This window comes from Cebidichthys violaceus, unplaced genomic scaffold (genome assembly GCF_023349555.1).
Source record: "Cebidichthys violaceus isolate CVI_PGR_0920_01 unplaced genomic scaffold, fCebVio1.0.p SCAF_81, whole genome shotgun sequence".
NCBI classification, from domain to species: Eukaryota; Metazoa; Chordata; class Actinopteri; order Perciformes; family Stichaeidae; genus Cebidichthys; species Cebidichthys violaceus.
This window is the reverse complement of record NW_027176966.1, coordinates 540,877-560,876: the sequence shown is the minus strand read 5'-3', so window position 1 is coordinate 560,876 and position 20,000 is coordinate 540,877. Positions and strand designations below refer to the sequence as shown.

At 44.1% G+C, this 20,000-nt stretch overlaps 1 protein-coding gene across 1 annotated transcript in view; it reads right to left on the bottom strand.

The window, feature by feature from the left end:
* syngap1b (synaptic Ras GTPase activating protein 1b) overlaps nt 1-20,000 on the bottom strand; it is a 147,306-nt gene that overhangs the window by 84,007 nt on the left and 43,299 nt on the right. The window contains 1 exon segment of the mRNA XM_068702163.1: nt 16,227-16,332. Within this exon segment, the coding sequence (XP_068558264.1) occupies nt 16,227-16,332 (106 nt within the window).

Below are 20,000 nucleotides of genomic sequence, written 5' to 3'. Positions count from 1 at the left end.
CAATTGAAAGCGTATGAGCTCTGCTGAACCTGACCCTGCACTCCCACCTGAAATTCAATTAACTATCACATTATGACTACATTGAAAGGTTTAGTATCTTGTTAACGTCACCTTTTTTTTTTTTTTTTTTTTTTTTTTTAGCGGCAGGTGCTACTTTCCAATGAAACTTCCACACCATTTCGACCAGTGCAAATCCAGCTGTTTTCACAGCTGGGCTATTTATTCCTCTGCGTATTCAACTGGAAGTATCAGAGACTGACGCATTAGAAGACATTCATTTGGTCTCGGAGAGAGATCGCTGTGGTCCACTTGCTCTTTTGTCATGTCAAATTCCCCATATGTTTCGTACTCTGACGCAACAGAACAATGCATCCACAAAGCGCATCAACTTATTTAAAAGGGTAAAATGATATTTCCACTGGTCTCAGGGGCGGCGGCCTCCTCGGCGATCCCCGTCCTGCGCTACTGAAATCGCGGCAGCAGATACTCTTAAGACATATTCTCTCATCTAGGATGGATCTCACGCAGTCATGTCTGCCAGACCCCCCACCCCCCCCCCCCCGCCGGTCCAAACTTGACCAAGTTCCATCAGCTTTGACTGGAGTGGAACCACTGCAGAGCAGACACCAGCTTGTGTCAGCCTCCATGTTTCAGACGAACAGATAACGGGATGTTGAGGCTGACAGCAAGAGGAAGGAACCAGAGGAGCTGTAACAGGAAACACACTGTGACAGCCAGACCCCTGAAGAGCTGGAGGAGAAAATGGAAAGATGGGAAGGGGACCGGGTGTTGCATTGTAAGAAGTTCCACGGAGAAAGACTTGTATTTCGTTGACGGGATGATGGATGATTGAACAAGGAGGACAGGAGTAGACATGTGCACAGTGCCACCTGGCTGGGCCTGATGCCAAGGCAGGAAGACAATGAGGATGCCAGTGTGGGATGGGCCGGCATGTAAAGACGGGTATCTTTTTCTTTCTTTTTAACCGTAAACAGGCCAGTTGTGATCGATTAGACGGCAATCGGAGTTGGACAGTATTCGCCACAAGTAACGTCACAGATAAACAGCTAAATAAAAGTCCTTCAGACAGCGCCACCAACAGGTTGACATTCTTGGCTTTTACTGAAATATATCTCTTACGACGATCAAATTGATTTCCGTGAAATCGATGACAGATCTCCGTTTATGACAAATATCTGCCTTTCTGGACCGGTTTTAGCCATCCCTCAGGATCACGTCAACAACAGTCACTGTTTTTCATTATTTAGCTCTGAATTTCATATTTTTCATCCGCCTTTCCGCCGATTCAAATCACAGCCTTTTCAAATAAAAGCCCACATTTTTAACCTTTTAAAATACTGCCACCTGCCAATGGTGCATCGACCACCCACACAATCACATCTCTGCAGCTCTTGTTTTCTGCTTTCCGGTTATTGCAGAGTCATTTGTGAATCACGAAAAAAAGCCTGTGCCAGTAAATGTGGAAGGATTTGAAGAGGTGACCATCAGATTCCCACAGAGCCAAGTCCATCGTCAGGTACGTCCTTGTGGGAAGCAATCTCCCCGAGTTGTAATGGAGAGATCTTTGTAATCTTTTCGAGGGAGGGATGTAACTCTGCACTTCAGACGGTTGAGTAGACATCATCAGTTCAGACACAAGGCTGTGCTGTGTAAATGTTTCACGATAAACCTTGGGCCACGTCGTCCTCAATGCATCCCCGGCTGACTATCATCCATACTAAATTACGTTGTTGAATTTGAAGTCAACAAGTTCATGGAGGATACAAAGATGCACTTTGAGAAGAAAAACAAAAGCAGTACAACTTGACGTTGGCCTGGAGCGCAACTAACCTCTTGCCTCGAACCACTGAGCAAAGCCCAAACACGAATAGGTAGACCGAGCAGTTTCATCAACACATCGCGTCTAAATGTAATTATAGTCCTGTTGTTCTGGAGGCGAACAGATAAAACAAAACCAGGCGACTTAACTGATCACATGACATCCACCGCACGGTCCATTTTAAAGTGCAAGGACACGAAGTTTGTTCTCTCCAAGAGAACTTGCAAAGAGTATTCGTCACGAGGTGCGAAGCACAAACAAGACATTCTTGGATTTCCTAAAGACACACACACACACACACACACACACACACACACACACAATATGTGAGCACTGACATATGTTAAACCTGCACGACAACATGAGCATATTGCAGGCTTTGTCACATCCACCTACACACGTGTACGCATCTGAGAAAGAACCTCTTGTAGCAGGAACACTGTGCTGCACGTACCGCGGCTCAGACGTACAAACTTTCACCGGCGCCACAACTCTGCCAGGTAAGAAAAACAAACAGGTGATGCGTAAGGAAATATATATATATATATATATATATATATATATATATATATATATATATATATATATATTTATATATTTCATATCAGGCAAGTGCGTACATGTGGCTGACATACTAGAAGCGAATGTGCTCGCAGAAATGAGCACTAAACTTGGGTTTCTGTGTTGAGGAGGAGTGAGACTGAACACACACACACACACACACACACACACACACACACACACACACACAGAGCTCCATGTTACTCCAGGGTGAAGAAGACTGCGTGCATCAGCATAGAACAGCACAGAGCCTTGAGGTGACAGCGAGACACAGAGCCGGTGTTGGCCTGACAACACCAGCCTCCTCTCTCCCTCTCTCACGTTCTGTCTCACTATCTCGCTCTCTCTTAATTCCTCCTTCTTCTTCTTCTTCCTCTCTAGCTCCTCCCTCCCTCTTTCCACCCCCTGTCTCTTTCTTCCCAAGCTGCATTACACTCACTGCTGTGTGCAGATATTCAATTAAAAAGACTGGTGAGTGCAAACCGAAAAAAGCAACCAAAAAAAAAAAAAAGCCTGATGGTACCACGCACACACACACACACACACACACACACACACACACACACACACACACACACACACACACACACAGATCATCAGGGAAGGGAGTGAAAGTGAGATGCAGACTAATATCACACACCAGTCGGTGCAAAGCGATGGGGAGATTTTGAGATGTTTGTCGAGAACTGTACACAGCTGCAGATTGGATCAAGCTCATTTTCTTACTTTTCATTTGTTCACAAAGAGCGCCACTTACAAAAAAAAAAAAGGACCGTTTCATTTTTCTCCCAGATGACTTCTCTGTGATGAATCAATCAAAGAATAACTGACATTGACACATACATTTGGGCACATTTTGATGTCTATTATTACCCTTTGAGTTCCGCAGGATCCGGGCATGAATTCAAAGAGCACTTGAAAATCTGGAGGCAAGCATGCGATCGCATTCATCTCATTAATTCACCGTAGGACGCATTGACTTTGTTTTCCCCTCGACAATTTAAACAAAATAAGAAGGCGCAGATCCTTCTTCTGTGGCGTCTGCTCCGCTAAACAAAGCTCGAAGAGACAATCTGTGAATCAAAGTCATGAGACACATCCAACAGCCTGGTGCTTTTCTCTGCTTCGGGATCAGTATTTGACTTATTTCTCTGGCAGACCGCCCTGGTTTTGACCCGCAGTCGGTCCGCTCATTAAGCAGAGTGAGGCTACCGTCTTTATGGCGGCGAAAGTCAGCTCGTCACATAGCAGCTGCCTTCTTTCTTTTTTTTTTGTTGTTGACCCGAGCGACTTTGGTAAAACACTTTACCAGGGATAGTCAAGTTCACAAAAAGCCAAAGGTGATTAGTTTAAATGTGCTACCAGCCGCATTCTGTGTTTTGAGAAACATGAAAAGTGCAAAACGCCACCTCTTTCTGACCCGTAATGACCGGGATTCATCTGCAGGACTTTGATAAGGTGCGTATACAGAACGAATCAATGCAGTGTGCACTCACAGTGAGGTGCCTGCGAGTGCACAAAAGCAATGCAAGTCCACCGAAATAAAGTCAGGTTGCGCAACTCTCCTCTCGTATGCATATTTATATTATTCATGTTTTCGGCTGGAATGTGGGCTGTGGTAGAAAAAGCATCAAGGGCACAATGGAGAAGAGGTCTGCAGCACAGCTTGTTTGCATGTATGTGTAGTGATACACGGCTAGCCGTCAGGGGACACTCTTTTCTGGAGGAAGTGAACTCCCACTGACCGTGTCCAGCTGTTCTTCTCCGTCCGACATCTGTTCATTCATTTGAGAGGTCGATTTACCTGCGAGGAAAATATACAGAACCCTAATACCTTCACCTTAATTTCCCTCTCTTGTCCCATTTCGCTTTCTTCATTCATGAATTGTCGCTTCCAAATGTACGACCACCGCAGGGAATGATTTGCGATGCGAAAACGGCGAAGACGGGCTGCGCGACGCGAGCTGGAAACGCTCAAACAACTAAAGAGAAAGAATACATGAATTATCAGTAAGTTGCTGCATTCTTGTCCGTTTTGGTCATGCATGTTGAATTTGTCTTCCGGTCACTGACTAACTATTTTCAGGGGTGTTGCTGGAGGTTTTTTAATATTAAAGTTTCAATTCGACTGATAAAAAGTTTTTTTTTGCACAAAGCCAACTTTTAAACTTGAGTTATTCTGACTCTTCAGTGAACACGGTGTTTTTTTGTCAACTCATTAAATAAAGTTTCTCATTGTTTGAGAGTGAAAACTTTCCATAGACCCATCTCGTCGTAGTTTGAAGGAAACACATGTAAAGCTTGCTGTATGTCTATATTTAATACAACACATTAAGACTTGGTTGTTTCTTCTAATACTAATGAAAAGTATGCTAACTTCTAAGAGGGTTATTTTTTTTAATTCAGGCGCCACCCCCTCACACTTCCTTTATAACTTAACAAGGTCACTGGGAGCAGCCTGCAGCGTCAAATAAAGAACGCTTTAAAGTGAGAAAATGTAAATTGTAATATAATATAGTAATAATAACACATCTGATGCGTGCCAGTTTGACTGAGCCGTTGCTGATTAAATTGAAAACCTCGAGTTAATTGACTTGAATTAACTTGTTTGTCTCTTGGTTCGACTTTAAGGCAGCAGGGGAAGCTGAACCAGCTCACAGCGTGTCGACCTGCAGCACATCTGCAGATACAGCAGGCTGTGCGAGTGCGAGTGCTTTTACTTTGAATTCCAGTAACCTCCCCCGTCATTGTGTGTCCTTTGAACAACAGCTTACTAAATTTAAAACACTCCCTCATCAGAGTCCCCCGGTGAAGCTTTTGAGCCGTGCAATTATTTCATCTACATCACTTTATTGTATTGTAATTAAAAGAACAAAGTGTCCAATGATGACAGACTGACAGAACAATGTTCAATCAACAACAAATTAACAGCCAAAGTCAGACCTGGCTTTCAGTGTATGGAACTGATGGAGATTTTGAACACTTTCTACTAGTAAATCATCTGTACTTTAGAGATAGTTGATCATTCGGGTAATAATTCTTCCAAACTAGAGACTGTTTTGCGATTGGCTTTAAAAAAAAAAATGACGTAGAAGAAGTCACATTGATGTGCTGTTAAAGTGACAAACGGGGAAAAGAGGTGGCACTTAAGACAAGACGCGATCTAAAACTTGGCAGACTTATTCCACTCTCATCCCCAAACTGTCCGCGTCTGTCCGCGTCCCAGTGACACCGTCTGAAGTGTCTTTCTGCCACCAGAGCTGACACTGACGTCTCCATTCACGGACCCTCTAAAACGAGCGCGACCGTAGCTGCTGTCGTCACGCTGATCACCTCGCTCTGGCCATTATTCTACCGCTTCCTCAATTCTATTTTTACTCTTTTGTCAAGGCGGATGTATTGCCAACTCGCCCGCAGCTCTGTCAAGGTTACTGCACCTTGGTTTCTTTGTGCCTCTCTACATCTACTTTATTGTACCAACACGGCGCTAACATTGCAGCTTTTTATCAAGTTATTCATGATTCACACCTGGGTGGCTGATGCATCGCCGGGAGCTGGCAGGAAGCTCACGGTTAGAAAAGAGCTTTGGGCTTGTATATATAGAGGGTTGCTGGTTTGTCTGAAGGCCATGGCATATGTGATATAAAGCTACATTTTTTAAACCATCTTGATGAGTCCACGGTGCTCTTGTTCATGCGGGACCACATTGATCAACAGACTAGAAACTCCCTCAGCTCAGTCTTCAGCAGCCTACCAGACCACCATGGACAGACCCGGTTTCCTGCAGCGGCTCCTCCTCCTGACAGGGGCGGAGTTTTGTCTCTCAAGCTCCGCCGGGCCCCCCCGCTGAGAGCCGACACCGACACCCTGCTACCGGAGGCCCAGGCCGTACCGCTTGGCCCGCTGAAGAGAAGGAAGGCAGGGGAGAACCAGAACCAGGACTGCGTGGGGCAGACCGTCAGACCATGCTGCGGTAAAATGAGAGAGTTTCTAAAGGGACTCTGGTGCTCGGAAACGCTGCCGCGTTTTGTCCGCCGGGGTCGCCAAAATCGACACAAAATGGAAGTTCCTCGTAGTAGCTTTAAGTGATTAACACACGGGGTGTGGAGTGAGTGAAAGATGTGGGTGTGGTAAAGGTGCACAAAAGCAAAGAACTAAAGCAACATGGCTGAAGCAAACGGGAGAGGAGCGAAGCTGCAGCAGCAAGAGCAGAGTCACAGAGAGCGCTGCCAGCTTCATCCAGTCTTAAATAACCTTCATCAAATTGTATGTGTTGGATTAAGCTTCTGATGAGGGACATTAAAGAGATATTCTGATTAAAAATGTGGAAAACTCGTTGACGGCACTTGCCATGCAGAATGTAACTGTAGAACGAATGGCTTCTAATATTGGTAATACGCACGACTGGAGTGATATACGAGCGTTGGTGGAGTGGCTCTGCGATATTGAATGTACACATTTCAGACCTTTTCACATACTTGATGTGAGATTCTCTAAAATATCTCTCTCTCTCTCTCTCTCTCTCTCTCTCTCTCTCTCTCTCTCTCTCGTAATAAGCTAACATGCACTCTAGGCTTGAATGTGTGTAAAAGCCAGAAAGTGGGTAAAAAAAGTAGGGCAGCGAATGAGACACGCTCCCACCTGCAGCTGCTTTTGAGATGAGCCTGAACACAACACTTCACCCCAAAAACTCTGCTTGAAGAGCTGTGAAGTGCCCCATAGTAAAAGACTGGCTGTTCTGGGAATGGGCCAGGTGTGAATGTGTGTTACCCCGTGCGAAGCAGGTTGTCACTGAGCACATGCACTCATGCTAAAAACTGAAGAAGAAGAAGAAGAAGAAGAAGAAGAAGAAGACTGCAGTGAGAAAATGACTGCCATCTTGTCTTGGAGGCGATACTGGTGAGTGTTTGATGCTGACTAGTTAGAGTTCCTCGGGGAGTTTGAACGTATTAACCAGCTGTATGAAGCCGTTTATTTCCCAGAGGGAATGTGCGCCAACGTGCCAGATCTCCGTAATGCCACCCCGGGGGAAATAGTCAAATGAGATGACGGGGTTTGATGTGGCTCATGCGCAAGGCATGACCGTCTGTCTGTCTGAATCCGGTTTGATGAACGTCTTGACTGCGAGAGGACATTTAAAAAGCAGTGACGACGCAACCGTCACTGCTAGTTTCAGATCGACGCCGTCGTCTTTTCCACATTTCATAGGTAGCAAACAAGCTCATGTGAGCCCAGCGGCGTGTTGGTCTTAAAATGAGGCGTGGTCGGGGGCGCGCTGTTGGCACATTGCTATCTTGAGTCAGCAGGAAGAGATTGCCTCAGACCCGTATTTTTTTGTTGGTCGACGGCTGTTGTCCTGCTGTTTAAAGGGCACATTATTCAGACAGTAAGATGCATCTATTTAGGTTCACAACACACATACACTCTGCCAGTTCCACACACACACACACACACACACACACACACAGCAGCGCTTTTCCCCCTCTCTCCAGTTAAATAGGTTATCGGTGCATTTGCTCGTATGCAGTCAAATGGAGTTGTTGATGGGACAGAGGAGTGGGAGACGCCGGAGGCAGAGGGTTCGCCGCTCCCGTGGATGATCTCCATCTCCGCGGTAGAAAACCACTCGCTTCTCCAATTTGCCAAATCGCAGGCGGCAGCTGGCTTTTTAAAAAGGGGATGGGAGATGACGAGGCGATTGGTTTAATTCATGTTTCGTCCAAAACACACCTTCGATTCATTTAGAGACGGTCATTTTTAAAGCCAACTGGAAATATGCAGAATAAAAAAAGGAATACCGTGATTTGTCGGTCTCCATCAACATCTGGATATTAAGGCAAATTCCGGTTTGTTACAACTTGGATCTTATTTTCAGACTTTTGGCCGTCCTTTTCATCAGTTATGGTAAAATTGTGTTCACCAAAGTAACTGCAGAGATCTGGGAACGTCGCAAGTGTGACAGGGCGATAAAACACGAGCAGACAGCTCGTAAACAAGCAGCTTAGCCAGATTTCAAACTACTTTGAAGGAGAAACTGAAAGTGAACATACCCAAAATGTCTGTAATAATTCCCGATTGCTATAGAAATCTGTCTAGCTTTCTGTGGCTGTCTAACGCTCCATCACAGCAGGAGCTATTAGTGTTTTCCTTTTATTTAATTATGTGGACAATTTCTTTTTTTTTTTTTTTCACCAAATCATAAATTCTGTGTTTTCTCGTTCCCCTTGGCAACTGCCGTTCTACCCTCTGGGTTACAAGCACACCTGGTGGAGAATCACCGGTGTAGATCGTCACTATTTCATTGATTGTCGAGCTTGCATATCAATGACACATACTGTGAAGATCAATGAGCGAAGCCCTGCAATTGAAACTGTCAGCGTTTCTCAGCGCGGCCGAGACACATTCCTGGAATAAAGACTAATGAATGCAGGTACTATATATATATATGACACCATATAGATATATGGATACTTTACGCTAATGGTGTGTTGCAGCATGAACATATCAAACACTTTAGTGAAGACAAGTTGACTGGTCTGAAATCCTCTGTTTCACACACCTTGAAGAGAAGTAGCTTTCGGTGAGGTGACCCTTTTTGCAGAGGCTTTAAATCCTCTCATCGCTGCATGGCAGGTAGAAGCAGTCCCCGTGGACCGGAGAGCCGGCAGGATGCTCTGAGCGTGTGTGTGTGTGTGTGTGTGTGTGTGTGTGTGTGTGTGTGTGTGTGTGTGTGTGTGTGTGTGTGTGTAAGCTGACTACCGCACCTGAAGCTGACTAAGAACCGTGGCGTTGGAGAGCTAAAAACCCTCGTGTGTGCCGAGCCGGTGGCCAGCTGTCGCTCAAACCGAGGCCGGGCTTGCTGGCTTCCTCTCGCTATTTCTCTCTTTATGCATGTTGTTAAGGTATGATGATATGGCTGTCCGTTATATCACACCAGCCCACGGGCTACATCACTCAGAAAGACATTTCATGTTACATAATCATGCCATTTACATATCGTTTTGCATAAAAATATGAACGCACGGTGTTGTTAAGATTGTCATATTATCTCAAAATGCCAGCTGTGAGGAAACACATCGAAGAAGGAAGTGAAGGAGATCTGATTGTCAGCCAGGTGCTGGGAAGGTTCAGTCTTCTTCTTCAGCTGTTCTCTAACAATGTCAGAGAAACGATGATGATATCGCTCCATCTGACTGAGTGTAACCACCCACCCGATCACCGGAGGAGGACTGATATCTCCGGTCCACTCGTCTCTTGTCTCAACTCACAAGGACCTTGGATGTGTCCTTATGACGTCAAGGCTCTGTGTAACATCCGCTTATATTACAATATTATACTATATTGTATAGGCTTCTTTATTAATCTATAATACTCGATGCGAGTGGGAAACGAGCTGCCTGAATTAGCACCCAAAATGCTGTCAAAATTTGACTTTATAATTGCCAGAGCAGCCTTCGACCTCAAATCATCCGAGATGACGACTTTTACAGGACTGATATTATCACACGGCCTCTGTGTTTGCCGATAATTTGGTCATTTGCAGTGGAATTTCTACTTGACGAATAATGGAAACGGCAGCCTCACAATTAAGATAACAAACAACCGGCAATTACTAGAGGTCCCCAGGTAATACTCGTCCCATGCAGATACAGGCTGAAGACGGATACTTCAAAAACCGCCAACGTCAACCTCCTGGTGGCGCTAGAGGAAGAGTCAGGTGATTGACAAAGTTAATGCGGAGAAATCATCTACATTCTTTTGTTTAAGTTCTTCCTGAGATGAGGGTTCGGAATGACTCGAATGAGAATTCGGGGTTCAATTCCAACGACTACCAACTCTCTGTGATTTCCAGTTGGATAATGCGTCACTGTTTGCCTACGAATATGCAAAAATATGCAGTACACATAAAGCAGCTCAGCAAAGCGCAGCATTACTCAGACCGCATATACATCGACGGCGCACATGCGGCTTCGTGAAGTGCAGCACTCGGCTTTTTTTCCAGGGGGCCTCTGGGTCCACGTCCGTCAAAAGCCAAACACAAGAGCGTAGCAAATCATTTGTATTCATTCACGGTTCCAAAGGCAAGACAGGCAGATGATTCAGCAAATCCCTCCGAAAAACACAAGCCACCGCCGGGTTTCATAGGGCCGGAATATTTCACGTCCCCCCCCCCCCCCCGGGAGTGAATCACGAGGTTTATAAACCGTCACCACTGCTACTCCAGCTCACACTGGTCACAAAACGCCTCTATTGTCATAACACTTTAAATGAACTCTTATCGCTGAGCTCGAGCCACTGAGGCAGCTAATTATGCTGTTCTATATCACACGGCGATATAGACTGAAAATTCATTTTTGAATCCAGCTTGTCTTCATTATACAGTTAAAGGCACAGTAAAACATTCAACTCTAACAAGGCAGTAAAATATCTTTCAAAATGTCCCTTTGTGGCTTTGCCTGGACCTACTTAATAAATTCATCATTTTTTTTTTTGGGGGGGGGGGGGGGGGGGTTGTTCGAAATCAGAATATGTAATTACTACACCTACAGCCTGACAGCTTCCCAGCCTTCACTAATGATGGAACACGAACAGATGTGTAGAAGTTGTTTTATTTTTACTGCGCATTAAGATCACAGACTCAACGGTCAACCGGAGCAAAGCGTCACAGGATGAGTAGCACTTAAGAGTTTCATGCCTGCTCTGATATTTCATTTCATTTCTTTCCGTATCAAGCTTGTCGTTTTCAGATATTTTATATTTTCTTGCCCGTAAGCAAGAAAACCTCGAAAGAAGCGACGCATTTGAAGATGAAGGGCTTGTTTCTTCCGCACAAACAACATGTATACCTTTTAAAGTGATGCTGCAGCAATGCTTAAAAGTATCACACATTCACCTATAGGCTAGCAAGTTTGTGAAGTTTGTATTTTCCTTTTCCAAATTCCAGTGAAGACGAGTTTATCCCAGAGGAGGGAAAAGAAACGTGCAAAACATCCATAAATAAACCCAGCTGTGCAACATTCTCAAACCAGCAAATAGTTGCTGGCTGTTATAGTAATGCTCAGAATTTTGAGTCTTTAAAAAAAAAAATACAAACAAGCCAGAGTTTGTGGTTCACTGGTTGCAAAAAAAAAAAAAACACCAAAATGGTGACGGACAAATTGCCAAACTCGAAGCTTCAAAACCGTAGTCCACAAACCAATGGGCGACGTCTCGCCGACTATGTCCACCTCTTCTATGCAGTCAAACGGAAGATTTAAATCGGGCTCAATGTGGTGGCGTTTAAGAGGAACACAGACACTAAATTAATTCCGGAGAAATCCTCTATATTCTTTTGTTCAAGTCTTCCCGAGTTGACAGATCGGAATGACTCACGCCGCTCGTCTCAACGCGAACAACAGCGGAAAGTCTAACACCTTGTTTTTCCGAATGTGATGTGATCTTTTCTGATTTGAATTGATCGTGTCTTTGTCGAGTTGGGTGAGGGGGGGGGGGGGGGGGGGGGGGGGGGGGACAGAATAGAAAGTGCAGGATGGGGAGAATGACCGTATAGGGTTAGGAGGAGGTTCAAAATCTAGCATCAACGCCGATGCTGTATTATTTATATCTAAATCTTGAATACATTCTATGAGAAGACGCTGAAAAGAAAGATGCCCAGAATGCAGCAGCGTCGGTGCTGAAATGCACTGTTCGAATGTTCTATGAAGGTTACCGTACACATTGTTAAGGAACAAGTGCTTGGCTGAGCCTGCTTTGCCACAGTAGTCTGCTCACAGCTGAGACGGCTGAAGGAAGACGCGAGATCTACAAGGACAAACTGAGGAGAAGCCTCGTATGTTCCAACCACTGTTGCTGACAAACTGTTCAGCCAGCGTTAACAACCAATCAACTCTGTCGTGTTGCGGGGTTTTTTTTCTCTCTCTCTCCCTGCGGCTAAGTCATTCAGATAATAAGGTTCCTCTAATAACAGAGCAGACTTAGACGAAGTCAATTTACAATTTTAACACAAAACATTAAAGGCCAAATTCATTAATGGGGATTAATACATTGCTTTCTGGAGAGGTTAATGAGGGAGAGACGGGGAGAATACACATGCTTTCTTTTTGTTTGCCCACTGTGCGTCTCACTACGACAACTGCTATTGAAATATGCGGGACTGTTTCTGTCTCGTAAGGCGACGGGAATTAGCTGGAATGTGTCCTCAAATAGAGGGGAGCTGGAACAAGGTCAACGTTTTAACCGATAGGTATCACAAGTTGTCTGAAATCATATGTTTAACAATGTAAATGAGCATTATCTTGATTTATGTTGTTGGCATATCAGAGTCAAAGGTTTTTACAGAGAGAATGTTTGATGCCTCTTTGTAACGATCCATAAATCAGAAAATACTGTCATAAAAAAAAAAATCAATTTCCATCATGTTTTTAGGAATAAAATGTTCTATAAATCAGGCTATGAATGATATATGAACAAACCCCTCAGTGAAAACCCTCAGAATACAGATAGGACTGAAAGTGGGAAGTTATGGTGTGTGTGAGAACTACTGAAGTGGAGATTTATGAAATAAAAAACAGCCTTTAATGACATGGATCGTAAGATTGGACTCGGGTTAATAGGTTCAAAATATGAACATGAATAGATGTCAACATGAAAACCTCCCAAGTTAATTACTTACATTCAGACAATCATTTTATGTATTACAAGAAATTGTTTGTTTAAATATGCAAACGAGGCATTATCTTATGGTAACTTTTGGTACATTTTGGAGAAATCTGCAGACGCATATAGACAAAGTAATAAAAAATAAAAACCTAAATGTGTATTTCAGATGTTTTCTTTCAAATAGTCTGAAGAAGACATGTTATGGAAGCAAAAATAGCCCAAAATCTCAAGATTGACCAGTGCATGTAGTTTCTCACCTTAAGGGAAAAGAGAGAGTATTACTGTCATCTTTTATGACAATATCTACCGTTGAACTGCTACATATTCTGCTGAGTAGATTTTTGATAACTCTTTAATAACCAAATTTGGTGATTCATTGCCATAAGCCTCAGAAATCCAGCATCAGTTGGACTCTAATCTCCACACAATGAAGTCCATTGTATACGTGAAGTGAAGCTCAATCAGAAACTTAACACCTCATTTTGATCAGTCATAAGTGCAGTAATCCTGTACAATAAGTAATAACGCAGTCGTTTCATAATAGATTCTTAGTTGTCTGTAACAAAACATAAAACCAACACAAGAGGAAGAACGATTTCGTTGTCTAGTTAGGAAAAGTCATTTTCCCCTGTCACGATCATGAAAAGTTAATTAAGCCCCATATTTGCATAAAAATGCTTATGCTGCACTGTAATTACCCAGCAAAATGAATGTCTTCATTATGTGTTAATTACCTCCTCAACTTAAAATCTTTTTTGGAACCTTAAAGGTACAGAAAAGGGAAAGCAAGACAAAAATGAATCGCATCGCTTTATGCGTTATGACACAGGAGTGAACAAAAGCTATCGGAGGCATTATGCGTCTGACTAATCGCATATCGAATGTGCGGCCCGATATCTTGTCACTACATCAGGCATCCAGCTGGGATTGTTGTCGAATGTCTCCATTCATCAATATCTTGTGAAAAAATGCAGGCTTTTACCCCTCTGATGAATAATGAATCAAGGCTGATGTATTAATGTTGTCACAAACACATGGATGCGTGTTTGGCAGCTGCAGCAGCTGCAGTTTAATCTTCTCTCCAAACATGGGAATATTGTTGAACGGACAGAATTTGAATCCATTGATGATCGCGAGGTCATGTCTTTCACTTCTGTGAAAGGCACAACTCATTCCTCATTTTGGAAACGAATGAACGGTCCTAAATGTTTCCAAAATGTGTTCAATGGAAGCCCACTTCAGAGGTATATGAATGCACTGTAAATGCACGCTGAATTGAATTACCTTCGTAAAAAAACGGAGAGAGAAAGCAGCCTCACTGCTCCATCTCCGTCACTTGACCTTCTTATTGTTTGGGTCCTGGTTTCCCCCTTGAACTGTGCTCCCGTGTTGCTCAGTGGAGAGCGTGGCTTTCATACTAATTGCCGACACTGACATTATCAAGGCTTCATTTCAAAATAAAAGCCAACCATGATGGAAATGTACGGAATTTTGGAGCTTTGTCCAAGATCCTCCTGTATGTCGCACTGCTGCAGAGGTGACGACCAACACGCTGCTATATTAAAATATGCTGCAGCTATTGCAAAGGGCCGTGAATGATGCAGGTTCCCCCTTAGACGTGCTGGGGGGGGGGGGGGGGGGACACGGCACTGGACTCGAACTTCACACTGGCACAAGCCATAGAAATATCTATTAGTTAAAGATATACGTCGACATTTAGGGAAATACACTTTCCTGCTTTCTTGCCAGAGTTAGATGAGAAGACCAATGTCCCAAATATGCACCCATACCGTTAGCTTAGCTTAGCTTAGCACAAAGTCGTGTGCAGTCATTTCCACTGGAGACAACCACTGGTGTCCAATGTTGTTGTTTTTTACAGTCAAACAAGCGAGATATAAAGTGTTAGCGTTTTAGAGGAGCTGAACCGTCGTCAGCTCCACGCTATATGTCAGGGAATTTTATAAAATAGGTCATGTGGCTCCCTGTAGACCTGATGACACCCTCCATTTACTTGTTTTGTTGATCTCATAGTTACTAATAGCCTGTGGCGCATTAATCTCTTTCGGGCCTAGTGACCACAGACGGTCCACAATGGTGTCGGGGCATTACGGCCTGTAGCGTAGCATGCTAATACGTGAATATGTTCACAATACGCTTGGGCGACATGAACCAGGCATTGCTACGTCAGCATATGTCACGGCGCGGCGGGACCACGTCAACTGATGTGTCAGTGCTTGACTGGCTCGAGGTCAGAGAGTCACTCATAGGAAAACTGAGGGGAAATATTCATCCGGTTGAGTCAGCACAACTGTTGAGGCGGCAGCAACGGCAGATTCATAGACGGAGGTGGGGGGGGGGGGGGGGGGGGGGGGCGTCGCAAGGGAAGCCCTTAAAATAGCTGAGTGAGACGGCGAGAGGTGGAGAGCGGAGGAAGAGGGAGAAACTGAGCGGGACATTTGTAGATGGGCCCCCGGAGAGACCGACACAGGCAAAGACAAACAGACACAGGCAGCTATCAGAGGGTCAGTTTCACAGAGTCCGAGCGGAGTACGCAGGAGACATGGAAGCAGAGAGGAGGACGAGAAAGGAGAGCGAGGAAATAAAACTTTCGATTGCAGATTGAGACAAGAAATGAAGAGACAGAGAGCTCAAAAGATACGCATGATCATCAAGGTAATCAATAACTTCATTTCAAAGCAAGATAACGGATAAATCGGCCAACCTACGAACATCGAGGCAAAATCTGGTGGAAAGAAAACAGCTGTCTTAAGATCAGATGGGATGCTTTTATCTCCGCTCGGAGGCAGAGTGCTGCCGTGAGCGCCGCTCGTCACACACGGAGAGTAACGGCTCAAAGGATGCAAGGATCTTTACATCATCGCCGTTGCTATGCGACTGTTCTATTATCATAAGCAGGCGAACTTGCAGTAATACAGGTGATGACGTTTTCTTCTTCAAAATGGACAAGAATGTGCAAAACTCTTGTCCATGAAGTCAGTCACATGCTTCGGGCTGGCGTGTTCAAATGTTTTGATATTATTTGAGATTTTTTGTTAAAAAAAAAGGGAGAGAAGAAAGAAAAGAACACTTCGTTGGACCTTGACTTAGACCTTGATTAGAATATTTTAAAAAAGCGGTTAATCAGTGTAAAGGTTTGTGTGCTCACCCATCTCGGGATGGTGCCTCCCCTCAACAGGAACGCTGACTGTCCGCCGCAGTAGCTTGTTCCTGTGAGACTCTGAGCGCCTCTCGCGCATCAGCAAAGGGTGTACCTGCACAGAGAGAGAGCACAAGGTCGTTACACAAGCACACACAGTACTGAATATTAACACACACACACACACACACACACACATAAGTGCAGCGGAACACTATTCGTCCTCCTCTTTGTCTTTGAAAAAGAACCGCAATACTGTTAAGACGACTAATAGAAAACAGCTGTGGATACATGAACCTTTCAGCATTTCATGGTCAGAAAACAGAGTAAATAGACAGCTGATACACCTTTGATTAAAGCAACTGCCAACGGCAACCAAGCGGATCAAATTCAAGAAATGTATCCATGGTTACATCAGTCTGGTCCTATCCTTTAAAGTCATTCTACAAAAGTAAAAGCAAGAAGGGCTAGGCTGGTAAAAGAGAAGGCTAGAATTCAAAATCCACCACAGCAGTTCGTTGTATGATACAATATGTCTGATCTGAAGGAACTGAAAATCAAAAGAAAAAAGAAATATATATATATATATATATATATATATATATATATATATATATATATATATATATATATATATATATATATATATATATATAGAAAAATAAAACCACATTTCACAGCTCCGCTACATTTGGCCCCACAGTCCCTGAATTCATAAAAGCGAGACTTGAGGGAAAATAAACGGGAGAATGTGCCACACTAATCAGAAACACCGGTCCTGTTGAAACACAGTTACACTCAGAAAATAGACAGCGGATAGTGTAAAGTACACAGCGATAAATCTTGACTGAACACTGGGCCCCAGAACGCCAAGAAATAACACAACGAAATACATACAAATAAAAAATGACTGCAGTAAGTCATGGTGGTGTTTCCTTTCAAAACAACACACTGCGCCGTGATTGATCGGTGAAAGCTGAGCTGCTGTATTAGACCGCATTAGTTTTAGCTAGGTGTAGCATAATAGACTGAGTGCACTTAGTGACCGCTTTATTAAGTACACTTGTAAAGTCTAATGCAATCCAACAGAGCAGCTCAGCCAACAATGATACTCTTCATAAAAAAAAAAAAAAAAGAGGCATTACTTTAACTATAGGTTTATAATTGAGGTTGTAGCGTGTAGGGGTGTTGGACTGGACTTCATCAAAGTGAGAGGCGCTTCTAGTGTTTTGCACACCGCATTGAAAAACATCGGCGAACGATTTCAACATAGCGCAACACCAACGCAAACCACGCGCTCAGCAGTGAGCACATGTCAAACACTGATCACATACAAGCTTCGTACATGTAGAATTTGTGGCAGAGCTGCTGCACTGGATTGCATTAGATTGTGTGCCTAATAAAGTGGCCAGGGAGTGTATTATCTCTTTATAAAGTGGTTGACGCTTTTAGCTCTGTTTTCGTCTCCACCAACTCTTGAGGAAAATCTAACAGACACTAACATCGGACATCAGTTCGATACGGACTCAAATTGCTTGACCGGGAATCTGTTACCATTGTTTAAATTAATACCAATACGGTGCATTTATATGCATTTATTTGGCACATTTTGTGTTACAAAGTTAGGAAAGCAACGTCTAAGTCAAGCCTGCTGTTGCCTTTCACGTATTAAAACATGATCCCAGCCACTTCCACACAGTGAGCCATACAGCCTATCAATAAAACACCGGTATGGGATCTGCACTCGGTATTTGCCGGATACCCAAAGCCCAGGTTTCGCCATCGTGACTGAAAAAGTCGAATCGGCCTGCTGCCGTATTGTGCCACGCAGGTCGGGGGTGCAGTGGGCTTATCTGGTCCTGTTAGCTGACGACAGTTGCTGCAGAAAACTGGTTTGATAAGAGGCTAAAACTAAAGTGTTTCTTAAGCTTGTTGCTGTGTTCTCTCTGCATCCAAGTGGCCACAAAAACCCCATTATAGCAGCTTTAACAAACGCAGAATAATGTATTTATAGTGATTGTTTCAAACATATAGGTTTAGTCCTTTAGAAATGATTTTCAGCCACTGTCCTCTATGTGTCCTTACTGACATAAGTGAAGGAGTCTTGCTGAAATGACAGCAGCCTTGTTCTGATACCACACTGCTGTGCCACCGAGGGTTGTCCCATCGAGACTGGCGTCTGACGGGAGCGCAGCATCGGGGCATCAAAAGAGCTGGTGTGAACACAGAGAACCAGTGTTAGAAGGTGGGGCTAACTGCAGAGAGCAGCGCAGGATAGTGCAGCCTGGGGGGTGGGTGGGGGGGGGGGGGGGGGGGCTTCGGGAGCGATGCCAACAACAGTGAAGGACACTGGCAGGTCACACTGAGCCATATGTCCCACAAGGCAGCCGAGCGCCACTCACTCTGAAGGGGCTCTGGTAGGATGAAAACAGGCTGGAGGAGTGGAGGTTTATTTTTGGTGCTTACTACTTTTATCCATTTCTTTTAACGTGCAGATGTGTGTCCATTAAAGTGAGAGGGGGCACGTGAAGAAGTGAACGCAGACGCTGCTCCACTTCCAAGATGCCAATCACATCGGACACGCGAACACACAACCACGCGCGTAATCTAGTCAGACCGACAAAAGCGGGAGATCGGGATCCCGTTCATACCCGTCTCTGTATCCAACTCAATCACGGACACGCACCGTGAATCAAGCGCCGACGTGATTACTACTCTCCACTTTGCTGCGTGTGAAAACCCCAAGTGCACCAAAAGCGACTTTGTAACGCAGCGCTTTCTTGGAGCCAGCATATTGCTTGTTGCGATGTGATTACAAGTACAAACTGGCTTGATGAAAAATATATTAAGCAGCATCCATTCTTTATGAGTCCAGCGAGAGAATGCACAGAGCGTGTATGTTGAGTTTCCCTTTTTTTGTTTGGGGGCAATTACACTGGGAGAGGTTTTGTCATTTGTCAAGTTACTGTTTCTGCGTCCTCTACTTTGATCCTGAATTAAATATCTACGACTGATTACCGTAACATTTTTTTTGCTTCAAAAATTCACTTGCATGCAGAAGAAGCATCAAAAAGGGCTTTACAGATCGAGACACTCGGGTTCATCATAGGACACGCGATATATTAATATTAGCGGAGCATGCTACCATTGTAAATGTTAGCAAGCTAGCATAGTAGCGTAGCATGTTGACGCGACGATGTCGTCGCCATCTCTTGCCTCTGGCTGCCACAGAGGGCGACATGTGTGACGTTAACGAGATTTCAGATTAGAAGGCTCATTTGTGATCTCCTCATACCAAGGGGGAAAAAAAAAAATCCTAAAAAGACACCCATCTATATTCAAGTCTCCTTAATGCATTTGGCTTCAATTTAAATGCAAGTCTTGTCAGTGCACCAAGCTCTTCTCTAAACCTCTTTTAATTCTCTCTGCCAGATTAATGTAAGAAACAGCAGCGGAGAGAGTGGCCGAGCTCTCTGTTAGACTAATTGAATATGCTTTAGTGCCAATGAGTAACAGTAAACCTGAATTAACCTCACTATCAACCAGCTCTTCATTGATCGGGAACGCATATAAAGCCACAGAGGCATACTGCTACCATGTTGCTTTATGGTGTTTCTAAATATACGTATTAAGCAAAGTGGTTTCATAATGCCTGACTGAGCAATGTGCCAGCTCTGACTCTACGGGCTCTCCTCGTTTCTCGATTTTGTGCCTCCTTGTGTCCTTGATCCTCCGGCTTGGGGCGCTCCATCTTGAAGGACATCCCTATTCCTGAAATGCACG